The sequence below is a fragment of the Phaseolus vulgaris genome, chromosome 9, assembly GCF_000499845.2.
Source record: "Phaseolus vulgaris cultivar G19833 chromosome 9, P. vulgaris v2.0, whole genome shotgun sequence".
NCBI lineage: Eukaryota > Viridiplantae > Streptophyta > Magnoliopsida > Fabales > Fabaceae > Phaseolus > Phaseolus vulgaris.
The window spans coordinates 7,054,146-7,067,099 of record NC_023751.2 but is presented as its reverse complement, the minus strand read 5'-3'; the positions used below and the strand labels follow the sequence as shown (position 1 = coordinate 7,067,099).

The window sequence follows — 12,954 nt, the reverse complement described above, 5'->3', positions numbered from 1 at the left end:
CTTCGCAGATCGCCTCTTACGATGAAACATTTCATAAATGCAGCTGACATGGTAGTTCCAAAATCCAGGAGTTCGTGTTCTATATATATATCAGAGTTTTTTTCTCTTTTTCTTCATGTGGATTATGCAAGGACTAATGATGTATGTATGTATCTATCTCTCCGTCTCTTTTCTTTTGCATTTATGAGCATAGAACGTAAATGTGCATGAGACTACAGGAACGTTAATGTGCATTCAATGGGATTGGTTCCTCAAACTAAGAGTGCATCTACCACCCTTGATTTCAATTAAAGAACCTTGACTCATCGCTTTAAACTAGAGATAAATGCATCCTTATATATCTACTTTATGCATTTTCTAACCTTAGAGAAAGAAAATTCCATGGACTATTCAATGTTTATTATTTAGCCATTCAATTTTGGATACTGGTTATTAAGGATTAGGGTATTTTGAAATGCCACGCTTCTAGATAATTTGAGTAAATTATGGAATAGAATTTGTTAAAATTTATGTGAATTTTAGATAGGTTATAGCTCGGGGACTACTTATCTATCAAAATATTAATTATGATAACCAACTTCTGGCTGTAAGTTATATTTCTTTTTCAAACCTACTGTTCCATCGTTGTAGATAAACAGATCTTCGTGTTTTATTTGTAGTCTGCACATCCTTCGATAATTTTAGAGTTCAAATTTGCGTTGTTAGTTATTACATGTCGTAGATTTTTGGCTTTTGAGGGAGCAAAAAGAATGAAATCACATCTTAAAAGTGCTTTCTTTTGAATATGAAAAAAATAGTTGAACTAATTTATTATAGAAAAATTATATAGGCGTAAACTCAAAACAATAAAATGACACTTAATTACATTTAGAGAAAAATATATAAATTTTATGTGTTATGATATAATGGGATGATAAGATGTAAAAAATATTAGTGTTGATTAGGAACATTACTATACCATCAAATTAACAACCCACGTAGAAAACAACCCAGGTTTACTTGTTTGAAGACTGGTTACCCAGCAACATGTTAAAAGTGATGAACCTCTTAGGAAACTCAGTATTAGTTGTTGGAAAAAAAAGAGAGTCAAATTGAACATTTGTTGCAATCTGAAGAAAACATATTCACAAATTAAGAATCACTATAGCAAATGGGGCTTGGTTTCAAATCCGTAAAGAATCTTCCGAATTGTTCTGGCGAGATGGATAATCAATATTCGAGAATAGTCTGTACATAGAAATATGATGATGATGATGATACCAGGTTAGTTTCTACGGTACTCACTTAATGGCATTCGTTCTCACAACCAGATTAAGTACCGTATTAGCAGAGCTAGAGTTTATCATCACCGCACTGTTTCTGAACATACACTTGAGCTATATATATAAATAGGAACTTAGGCTTTTCAAAGGGAGAAATAAAAAGATAAACGTAAGGTCAAAGTTGAAAGTTTATACGTATCTCTTGACGTTCCTAATAAATAACTAGCACAAAAGACTGCACCTTCTCTTCAAGAATTTTGAAGGGTTCTGATCTGGTGGGTGCATGAATTTGCAGTTAGGACAGGAAGGAGATGACTTGCATAGCATTACCAACATGTGGCACCGCATGCAAACTGTTGCAACCATCTCATTGCTATCATCCTCAGTTGATGACAGCCACGAGGGAGAACGAATATTTATACCTTCTGAATCTTTCTTACACTTGCTCGGTTCATTGAACAGATCCTGATCACGTTCACTCAAACCTCCTGGGGAACCAGAAGTCTGCTTCTCATTCATATAGTAACTGTCTTCTCTTTTCCTCAGTGATTCGCATGTCAAATTCAGCTCAAGGTCTAAACTCATGTGATAAGAAGGAGGTGGTTCGGGACTTCTTTTGTGGTCCTCTGATGTTGTTCGTGTGTTACACAACTGTATCTGCCCTGACTACACATGCAAAAAACGATCAAAGATCAACAAGAAGATCATTCCAGAGTTGTGGCTTTGGAACATATGTTTTGACAGTATACTTAAATATATACATACCTGGATAGTGAGGTATTGACGCCATTTATCTGAAGAAAAAGGGGCCTCAGGGTGAATCTCTATATCAAAGATAGATTTCTTTTTTTCTATAGTTGTTTGATCCTTGAAGAAATCTTCGGCAAATGGCTCTTCCCATTTTCTCTTCTTTGATGATGCTTCAAATTCTGCATGAATTTCAGGCCTTGGACTCTCGGCCAGCGCTTTGTGAAAGGAGACCATAGTTTCAAAGAGTGGTTTCACCTTCAAATGGTTGGTTTTTTTGTGATCAAATGTAGTATACGACTGAGGTCTTTATATAGGACGAGTTGCCTTTTCGACTTCCGGGTTATAACTGCAAAGGGGTCAAAATTTGAAGGACGTTGCTTATGCAAACGTGCTTACCAAGTTGCCTTCTTAATAAATGCAAACCTTCAAACTAATTGTGCGTAACGTCTTTGATGTTATGTAAAAAAATGAAAAGGAAAAATTGCAAACATTCACTTACTCTATTTACCATTTCTTATAAAAGAAATTTAGAAAAAACTTGGTAAGCACGTTTTTGAGAAAACTTGGAAATTTGAAGGACTTCACATCCAAAATTCTTATAAAAGAAATTTAGAAAAAAAAAACACTTATTTTTACGCATAAAAAATTATTAGAAGTCCTTTTAATCAGATACTAATTACCATTTCATGATTTTTTTTTACCTAAAACTTCTCTTTTCTTTCTATTCCCCTTTCCTCTCCTTTTTAAATGAACATTTATAATTACTCTAAAAAGTCTATGAAGAAATTTTAGGTGATCACATCAGTCCTTACAGCATTTAATTTATAAACAACGTAGGTCAAATATGATTTAATTATGAATGAGATTTTTTTATCGGAAATTATGACGAGATACTATATAAATTGATTACTTTTTTTTCTTCTAAAAGTGCATATAAAAATATTTTACACTAATATCCGCTTTTTCTAGACTCAAATATAAAAAAAAGTAATCACTCTAATTACAATGATTAAAAAATTATTTAGATTTAATTCTGTAAATTACATTTAAAAATATTTTTTTTTTCTAAAGTCATTGAAGTTTGATTTTTAAAATTAAAATTAATTAAAAAAAATCTCAATTAACAGGTTTTTTAAAAATAATATCATTAAATCCCGATAACCATAGTTAATTTTTTTATATATATTTCATCTAATGTATTTTTTTTTTCTTACAAAGAAGTATGCATGCAAATATAAAGTACTACTAGTAATAAACTTTAATAATAAGATGTGATACCTTCAATTTCAACAGAATTAAATGATATCTTTAATTCTGAACGAAATAAATCCTTAAATTGATGTGTCATATTGTATGAATTCAATATACTAATGAGAATGTTATTCTCGCATTTTTTTTACACACTGTGGCAAATTAAAAGAAAAAGTGAGAATATAAAATTTTAGCATGAAAAAAGTATGACAAAGTGTGGTATATATATTGATATTAATTTAGTTTAGAGTAAATGAAAAATGTTTTGAGATGAAGAAACATGTTTTAATTTTTAAAAATGAAAGCAATGGTTATATTTAGTTACAACCATAACTTAGTAGTGGTATACGAAGTAGTATGAATAAAATACGAAAAAATTAATTGGGGTGCATGTTGACATGACGTACTACTATAAAGGGGAGGGAAAAGGCGAGAGAGGAAGGTTTGGCAGTTATGAAAGGCGGTGAGAAGTGGAACACTATAGATGGAGAGGTATGGCATGGTCATTAATGTTGTTAGTGTGTGCAGTTGAAAGGAGGGTCTTCAATGCCATTGCCATTGCCATTGCCATTACCAATGGTTCTTTAATGTAAATAATAACTCCAACTTCCCCAATTGGGTCACTCACAAAACTAATATCTTTAAAGCTCTCAACACCCTCTTCACCCATTAAAACGAACCACACCTTAGATGACCTATGCTATTAAACACCCAAGAACAAGGCTTTAAAGCCTCTCAACACCCTCCCCCATTAAACCAACCAAGTCCTATGAGTTACCAAATAAATAATACCCAATTTAATGTTCTTTCCCTTCTCTCTCTCTCTCTTTAATAAATCTTCCAAACAACCTCTCCCCCACTCTTCACACTCATCCATGTAGTTGTATATGCTCCCTCTTCCTCCTAAGAACTTCACACAACCAGATGCTACAATACAACTCAAACTACGTATACCTCATCAAATTTAATTTAATAAAACATTTTTTCAAATCTTATTTATGTCTATCTCTTTCTTCATACACGTTGAATGGGGTTTGTAAGAAAGTAACTAAACATGGTTTAATTGTTGTATTCCTGAAATGATATTCTAGTCCATACCCGATAAATAGCTAGGTGGGTCAACGTGTTACATGACAGAGCGCAAAGATGGCTTCACTCTGTGTAATGCATGTCTATCTTCACGTACGTTATCCACACAAAAATCACGACAGAATACTTTGATTCAGACTATCTCGGAGACCATTCATTGAGGTAATTGGACCATCTTAAAAACCTGAAATCTTCATACTTTTTCCTATTTTCTTTTCCTGCTGTTTTGATAAATGATTCGATTCAGATCACAAAATCAAATTATTGATTCAAGAAAGGCAAATGTAGGTGTGACAAAACATCTGTAATACATGTGTTTGTCTTTTGAGGGGATTTTGGGTTGTATTTCTTTGCATGGAACACGGAAGAATATAGGCTTGACCTCTTAGGTTCCGAGGGCTGTTCATTTGCTAACGTCACTAATTACAACGAAATTTGCTGTGGTGCCCTAAATAGACGAATTGTTTTTTTTTAAATCAGGAAACAATAAATAAATATAAATATAAAATAGACGAATTGGTAACTCAAATTTAACTGTGCATTACCCTATAGAAGATACTCAAGCGCTTATTTGTTGAGATTTTTAGACACTGGATCAACAAAATGTGTACTGAGATGATAAGTACACAACAAACATTATTAAAGAATGAAATGAACTACCTATCAAAATTAATGAGTGTTCGTGCTAGTATAACTCAAATCAATTAGATATACTTAGTTTTCGAGTTGTGAAAAAGTGATTGTCATACTGCAAGTGAATCTGCATTTAATAATGGACAAAATTTATTTACAATTCTTGATTTCCGTTAGAATTGAAGTTTCCCGATAATTTGCATAACACATATTTATATCAAATGTTGATGGATGTGGTAAGACTTGTCGTTGGACTGGGTCCATTTGATACTTTCATGATAGGTTATTACAATGTTAAAATATTTTTTGGTAAGCAAAAACCACACCCCACACATGTATTATAACTTAATTGTTAGCTTTGAATAGCAAGGGATAATGTCCATGCAAAAAATGAAAGACTAACCTAAAATTTGGAGGTGAAATAGTTGAAATTCCATTAGAATTGAAGTGGATTCCGTGATGATTTTGAATTAAATCCCAAGTTGAAAAAATAGTTATTGAATCCTTAATTAGTGTACTTAAAAGTTTGTTCTGATAATTAAGAAGAAAAATGGTTGGCGTTATTTGTGATATAAAGACATAGGTAGTACTAGATGGAAAGAGAAAAGGGTGCCAACTACCAAGCCATTAAAGGCATTGAGAGATAGATGGAGTGTTCAATTTGAAGTAAGTTCACCTGCCTTCATTAAACCTCCTTGAATTCACTTAAATGCAGACTTCAACAGCGACCAAATTAAAACAACTGTGTTTTCTTGGTCATCTTTCTTCTTCATTATCAACAGACAGTTTTCTTCTGTTAAATGCCCCCAACCCACCCTGCCTTCCCTTCATTTATGTTTCTCTCTTTCTTCCTGTTTCAATCACTCCCCACTTACTACAAACAAACAGTCAAAATCTACTCAGCTACCTTAGTTCAAATCCACAACCATTTCCCATCCTTCTCCTTCTATTTACCATTACCACACCACCAAACAACCATTTCATCTATTAACTGATTTCCAACAACAATTTATGCCTAAGTATGTTCTTTTAAAATCAAACTTTGAGACAGATACTAACTTCTTTTGTCATCACTTTTCCAATTCCCATTATGCTAATATTTAAATCATTTCTTGTACGAATTAGTGGGATCAAATTCTAATTTTAATTAAAAATAGTATGTATATATTTCAAATTTTCTTATTATTTTATATCCTATATATTGATTGACTATAAATACTTCTTTTAATTTAATTTTTTTATTGCTGATGAAAAAAAATATATGCGAAAAACCCAACTTTTTAAATTATGTTTCTCTTTAAAATTAGGTCAAACGTAGAAACTCTTAAAAAATAAGTCACTTAATTTTTAAGAAGAAAAACTAGTTGACTAAAATCTACTCCAAATAACTTATTTAATGTGTAGCACTATTTATTTTTATTCAGCTTCGAATCTAATCATTACAGTTCCATTTTTCTGCCACCATTAATAATTTAGCATATATTTGGAGAAAAATCTTTATTAAAACTTAAAAAAATTCTACAATATTATTAAACTATTTTCTACATAAATTAAATTTATAAAAATATTATGTGAAATTTTTATATCAATATGTTAAATGATTGTAAGATCGCTTTCGTGATATGTAATCATCTAACAACTTCATGGAAAACATATTTCTTAGAATGAATTAAGAGTAAAAAATATAATTAACTTGAGAAAAAAAAATATTTTTTTAAATATATTTGCAGGATCTTTAACAAACGATTAAACTACTCGTTTTTAAGACAAGGACACGTATTATAACAAACTATAATTTCATACAAAATGCAAATTTTAGTTTCAGTAGATGTTACCAATACTAAAAATATATTAAAATAAGGGTTTTAGAGTTAATTTGGAGAGGCAAAGTGAATTAAACTTCTATAATTATTACGAAGTGGACTTTAAGTCTAACTCAACCCCATAAAACCGGTTCATAGGATTGAGGTTTGCACCCACTTATATACAATGAAAGGCTCTAATCTCTAGTCGATGTGGGATCTCCAATATACCCCCCTCACGCCGAGACTACCAACTCGTGCGTGGGACTATATATTATGGGTGGTCCGATAGCGGGTGGCACGATAGGCCCAACAAATACTCGCTAGGATAGGCTCGAAATGGCTCTGATACCATATTACGAAAGTGGACTTTAAGCCTAACTCAACCCCATAAAACCAGCTCAATGGGGTGAGGTTTGCACCCACTTATATACAATGAAATGTCCTTATCTTCTAATTTTAGAAATATTATTTCCTCTATCAATTCTCATCCTGAACCTCGCACCTATACCGAAGCCTCCAAACATGCTTCTTGGCAATCTGCCTTGCAAGCTGAGCTTCAAGCTCTTGCTGCTAACAATACTTGGCAACTTACCCCTCTCCCTCCAGGAAAGAAAACTATTGGTTGTAAATGGGTATATAAAATTAAATATCATTCTGATGGCACTGTTGAGCGCCACAAAGCTAGAGTTGTTGCCAAAGGGTTCACCCAACTTGAAGGACTTGATTTCTTAGACACTTTTGCACCTGTTGCTAAACTCACTACCGTCCGCCTTCTCCTTGTTGTTGCCACTACCAAAAATTGGGTTTTAAAACAACTTGATGTCAATAATGCCTTTCTTCACGGTGATCTCCATGAAGAGGTATACATGACCCCCCCTCCTGGTCTCTCTCTTCTGGTCGTCAATGGTACGCAAAACTTTCTACTTTTCTTTTATCAAATAATTACTCTATCTCTGTTGCTGACCACTCTCTTTTTCTTAAATATAATAATGATAAAATTATCATGTTATTCTTGTTTATGTTGATGACTTGGTCTTCAAGTAAGTCAACGCAAGTATACTCTCACCTCTCGATGCTGATGCCACTTCCCAATACAGAAGACTCCTTGGACGTCTCATTTACTTAAACCAAAACGCGACCTCAATGGAGTGAGGTTTGCACCCACTTATATACAATGAAAGACTCTAATCTCTAGTCGATGTGGGATCTCCAACACACCCCCCTCACGCCGAGACTGCCAACTCGTGCGTGGGACTATATATTTTGGGTGGTCCGATAGCGGCCCGATAGCGGGTGGCCTGATAAGCCCAACACACCCCCCTCACGCCGAGACGGATAGATGAAGCTCGTGCGTGTGGTAGGGCATGTTGCCCAGTCAGAGTCACTAAAACTACAAAGGTGAAGTGAACTAGTGTGAGAAAAATATAGTCCTTCACCAGGGGTGCCCTTGAGGTAAGGCAAAAGACGGGAGACAGCTTGTTGATGATGAGTTGTGGGTGCAGCTCTGATACCATATTACGAAGTGGACTTTAAGCCTAACTCAACCCCATAAAACCGGCTCATAGGGTTGAGGTTTGCACCCACTTATATACAATGAAAGGCTCTAATCTCTAGTCGATGTGGGATCTCCAATAATAATCGGATAAATAACTTAATTGAGTACTTATTGAATAATATTTATGATGTTTGTGTAAAAGTCAATTTATAATATAAATAAGAGTTTATTTGATGGATTTTCTTATATAATTTTTCTAAACATTTATTTTTCTCTCTTAAATACACTATTTTTTATCGACAAAAAATAAATAGAAAAATTTTAAATTTATATACACTAATTTTAATATATAGAATTTTTTTTTAATAATTTTCTTTTTCTAGGAATACTTGAGAAACTCATCCAAACATATCCTTAATTTTATTTTCTCTTCCATTATAAAAGAAATTTTACATAAATATTTATTCAAATAAATATTTAACTAAAAATAAAATTATAATTTTCTATAAATTAAAGTGAATTTATGTGCAAGTAAAAAGTATAAATTTTGAAAAAGTATATATAAAAAAAGCTTTTACAAATTAATTTGAATAAGTTGATTTTAACTTATACATATGAATCACACATTAATCCATATATAAAAGATATTTATTAAAAAATATAAAAAAGAAATACTTTCAAAAAGATATGCATTAAGCAAGTCCAGAGCAAGATCTTTACCATTCAAGCATACTTGAGATCCATGGATTTAGCGTAAGTTTAAGGTATCCAAAATCCAAAACTCAAGACATGTTAAATGTACAACAAACCTCTCTTCGGCTTTTCACCACTTGATGTTTTGGTGTATGTGACTAATAAATGTCATAATTCAGAAATATTTTATACAAAAAGATAGACATTTATAAACTTTAATTGATAAAATAATTATAATTCAACTTCAAATTTAGGAATTTGAACATTTTTACATATTTTAGGATTATAAGATGAATAAGAATGATTTATTTCCAATTTTGTGTTATTTTCATGAATTTAAGGAGAGATTAAGCAAAAGATTATATTATAAAAAAAAATTCACTTAACAGAAGCCCAATTAGGTTAAATAGAAGATGTGAGGCATAACCCTAGACATCATTGGGAAGAACCAAAGGAAGGAAACCCTAAAGAAGACAGTCGTCAAGAAAAAACGCTCTGGATCTTCTTTTCTTGTTGCCCATGCTTATAATAGCCATCATGAGTGACTAATTCTTTTCTTTAGGATTGGGAGTAATTTGTTCAAACTCCTATGTATTGAAGTGATATTTATCTATAATATTAAGTTCTTGGTTGATGATTGGTATTATCATTTTATTCTCAAAGCTTGAAACTATTCATGATTTTGATAATTAGATTTGACTGGAAAGTACTTTTAAGCATCTGACATAAATGATAATGCTTAACATATTTGAATGCTAAGAATAAATTTGAAATGTTAACTACTTTATAACATCTATTTGTAATGATAAAAACTTTTATAAACATAAGAGGAATCGATATTTAGGATACTCTCTTAATAATTTTGTATGCGGGGAATCGATACGAATGATTTTTATATGTGCATCAATGTCAATCTAGATGGAATGTTATATGTTTAAAACTATAGATGAGTGAGAAGGATTAACCTCATTCCCAATTTTCTTAATTAAATTATTTTACTTATTTATTTTGTTTTCATTTAATTTTCATGCAAACTTAAGTCAATATCTTTCAAATCAATCAAATTATTGTCCTTATTCTTATACTTAGTGAATGCTACTATTAGGATTTTAAACAAATGTTTCTTTTGGGTTCAATATTCGTCCTTAGGGACAAATTATTACTTCTGACTCGGTACACTTGCCGTAAAAAAGAGTCACCAATGACTTTATATATATATATATATATATATATATATACTTGAATTTTGGATATTATTGCGAGGATTCAGTTGGTGTAGAATGTATCTGTACTAGTATGGACCGAGACCGAGCCGCCCGACACCCCCACGGACGGCCAGGCTGACCGACACATTTAACCATTAACACTCAAACCAAGGTCAGTGAAGCTAAACTACCATTAAGAATTAGGTAATACAACCATAAGTGCGATTCATTCCACTAATCGGGCTCAATTAGGTAAGCCCATTAAAATAATATAAATAGTGCACATTCCAAGAAGAAAGGTACGTCATTATTACTGTATACACCCGAGTGACGAATACCTTCTTTACTAACTTGAGCGTCGGAGTGCCTTCTGCAGGTACCTGCCCTATTTGGCATTCACCCGAGACTGAAGGATCGAGAGCCGAAGAAATAGCGCGAAGGCTAGAAGGATCACAGTAAGGCTCTAGCAACCTGCTCGAAGGAAGGAAGAAGACGAAGTCTTCAATAGTTCTCTAGGTCTCATCTCCCTAGCAGGAACAATTGGCGCCCACTGTGGGGCCGAAAGAAATTAGTTGAAGAAAGAAAGTAGACGGTCTAAATCAGAACCATGGAGAGAATGACTGAACCCGATCAGGCAATGCTGCTACTGTCTCTACAGAGAGTGATTGTCGAGATGAAGAGGAAAACATAAGAAGTTGCCCAGAAGAACGAGCAAGAGATGCAGGCTCTCCGAAGAGAAAATGAAGAGATGAAGAAGAAGCTGATGGAGGGAGGACCGTCCACTGGACCGACCAATGTTTTCGGCAGGTCCTTCACCTCTCCTCCCAACGTGACTCAGCTTAAGGCTTCAACCTGGATGAAAAACAAATTACATGCAGTTAAATTTTCATATAAGAATGAGTATTGTGTTTATTACAGTTTTTTTTATAACATTGAGGTAGCTTAATGTTTACTTTGTGGACCATAAAAAAGAAATTTGTAGTTATACAATCTACCTCCAAACTATTTAGCTATGTTTTTGCGTTGTTCACTGACATGGTTTAATGTGCTTAATAGTACTACTATATTATATCAACCTAGTCCATTAAGTAGTTATTTTTCTGTCATAAGCATTTGTTGCATAAGGATGTATTAATGTTAATATTGGAAAAGCAGAGACAAGAAGATAAATAAAAAATATGATTTTTAAACTTTTGAAGACGTGTAATTACATTCCAGATTAGATCATACCAAATAGAATTGAGCAAATGTTGGCAAACACATGTTAATCCAAATGAAATGCATATTTTGGTTGCTCACTGTTGATATCGTAGTTTAAGCATACATGCAATAACTATAAAAGGGGAGTAATTTTGTAGTTATCTATAACTTGAATGTATATATAAAGGGGATTTCCCTATTTAATGGTGTGTTTGGATTGTGGAGGAGATTTGAGGAAGTGAATTTGGAGAGATTTGAAAGGAAAGTGAAGTTGTTTAGATTAGGGTATGTAAGAGTAGATTTGTGTTGAGAGAAAAGTTTATTGAATTTTGTAAATGATGTGATGGTTGTGTGAAATTTTTAATTTTTTTTAAAGGTGTAAAATGTAAGTTTATAAATTTACCTTTACTTTTAAAAATATATAAATAATAAAACATAAATAATTTATTTATGTATTTATTTTTTATAATTAATAATAATAATAATATTATTATTATTATATAAATAACTATATTTATTTTTATTATTAATATTATTAAATATTTGATGCAGATAAAATTAAGAATAATTTTGACTTTTTAATGTATTATGTAAATTTTTAATAATTATAAAATATATAATTAAGATAATATTTTTTTTTATAAATTATAAAATAATATATAATAATTTATTTATTTATTTATTTATTTATATTATTATAAATTAATTTTAACTACATAAAAAATAATAATTTTATAATTAATTAATTAATAATTTAAATTTTATTATTATTACTATTATTTAGTTATAGTTATTCTTTATAATTATTTTAATTATTTATTATAGTTGTTATTTCATAAGTTTATTATTTATTATAATTATTATTTTATATATTTATTAATATTTTATATTATTTTAATAATACTAATTATTTTTATATTATTTTATACAATTAATTATATTTATTTTATTATAATATAAATATTAATAAATTAATAATATGAAAATATAAACTTATATATAATAAAAAATATAATTCATAATCTTATAAATATATATTTTATTTACTACAAGAAATTTTCTAGTTACATACCGATTATTACACACGAATTCAAATCCGTATGTAAATTAAGAATTACATACAAATTTTACATACGGATTTGAATTCGTATGTAAATTAAGAATTACATACGAATTTTACATACGGATTTGAATCCGTATGTAAAATGATGTTACATACAGATTTTTACATAGAAATCTGAATTTATATGTAAAATCAACATTATATATGTATTTTTACATATGAATCTAAATCCGTATGTAAAGTAAGCATTACATACAAAGTTTTACCTACGAATTTGTATATAGATTTTTACATACAAATTTAAGTAAAGAAAAAATTATAATTCGTATATAAAATATTACATACAAAATATTTTTAATAATTATAATAATAATATTGATATTATTATTTTTATTAATATTAATAATATTATTAATGATAATATTATTAATATTTATAATACTAAAAATATTTAAAATATGAATAATATTAATAGTATTTATAATATTAATAATATTAAAAATATTTA

The 12,954-nt window shown here is 30.6% G+C and overlaps 1 protein-coding gene across 1 annotated transcript; it reads right to left on the bottom strand.

The window, feature by feature from the left end:
• Positions 1-1,161: 1,161 nt before the first annotated feature.
• Positions 1,162-2,396, bottom strand: LOC137822063 (uncharacterized). The gene is made up of 2 exons (XM_068626958.1): positions 2,028-2,396; positions 1,162-1,928 (listed from the first exon to the last, which is right to left on the bottom strand). The coding sequence occupies exons 1-2, from the start codon at positions 2,244-2,246 to the stop codon at positions 1,485-1,487; spliced, it is 663 nt and encodes a 220-aa protein (XP_068483059.1). The 5' UTR covers positions 2,247-2,396; the 3' UTR covers positions 1,162-1,484.
• Positions 2,397-12,954: the final 10,558 nt, after the last annotated feature.

Excerpts from the sequence above, each read along its gene's own strand:
- LOC137822063 (XM_068626958.1), bottom strand. The coding sequence starts at position 2,246 with ATGGTCTCCTTTCACAAAGCGCTGGCCGAGAGTCCAAGGCCTGAAATT. Across the intron at positions 1,929-2,027 it reads GTCAATACCTCACTATCCAG|TCAGGGCAGATACAGTTGTG; the intron begins GTATGTATATAT and ends TTGCATGTGTAG.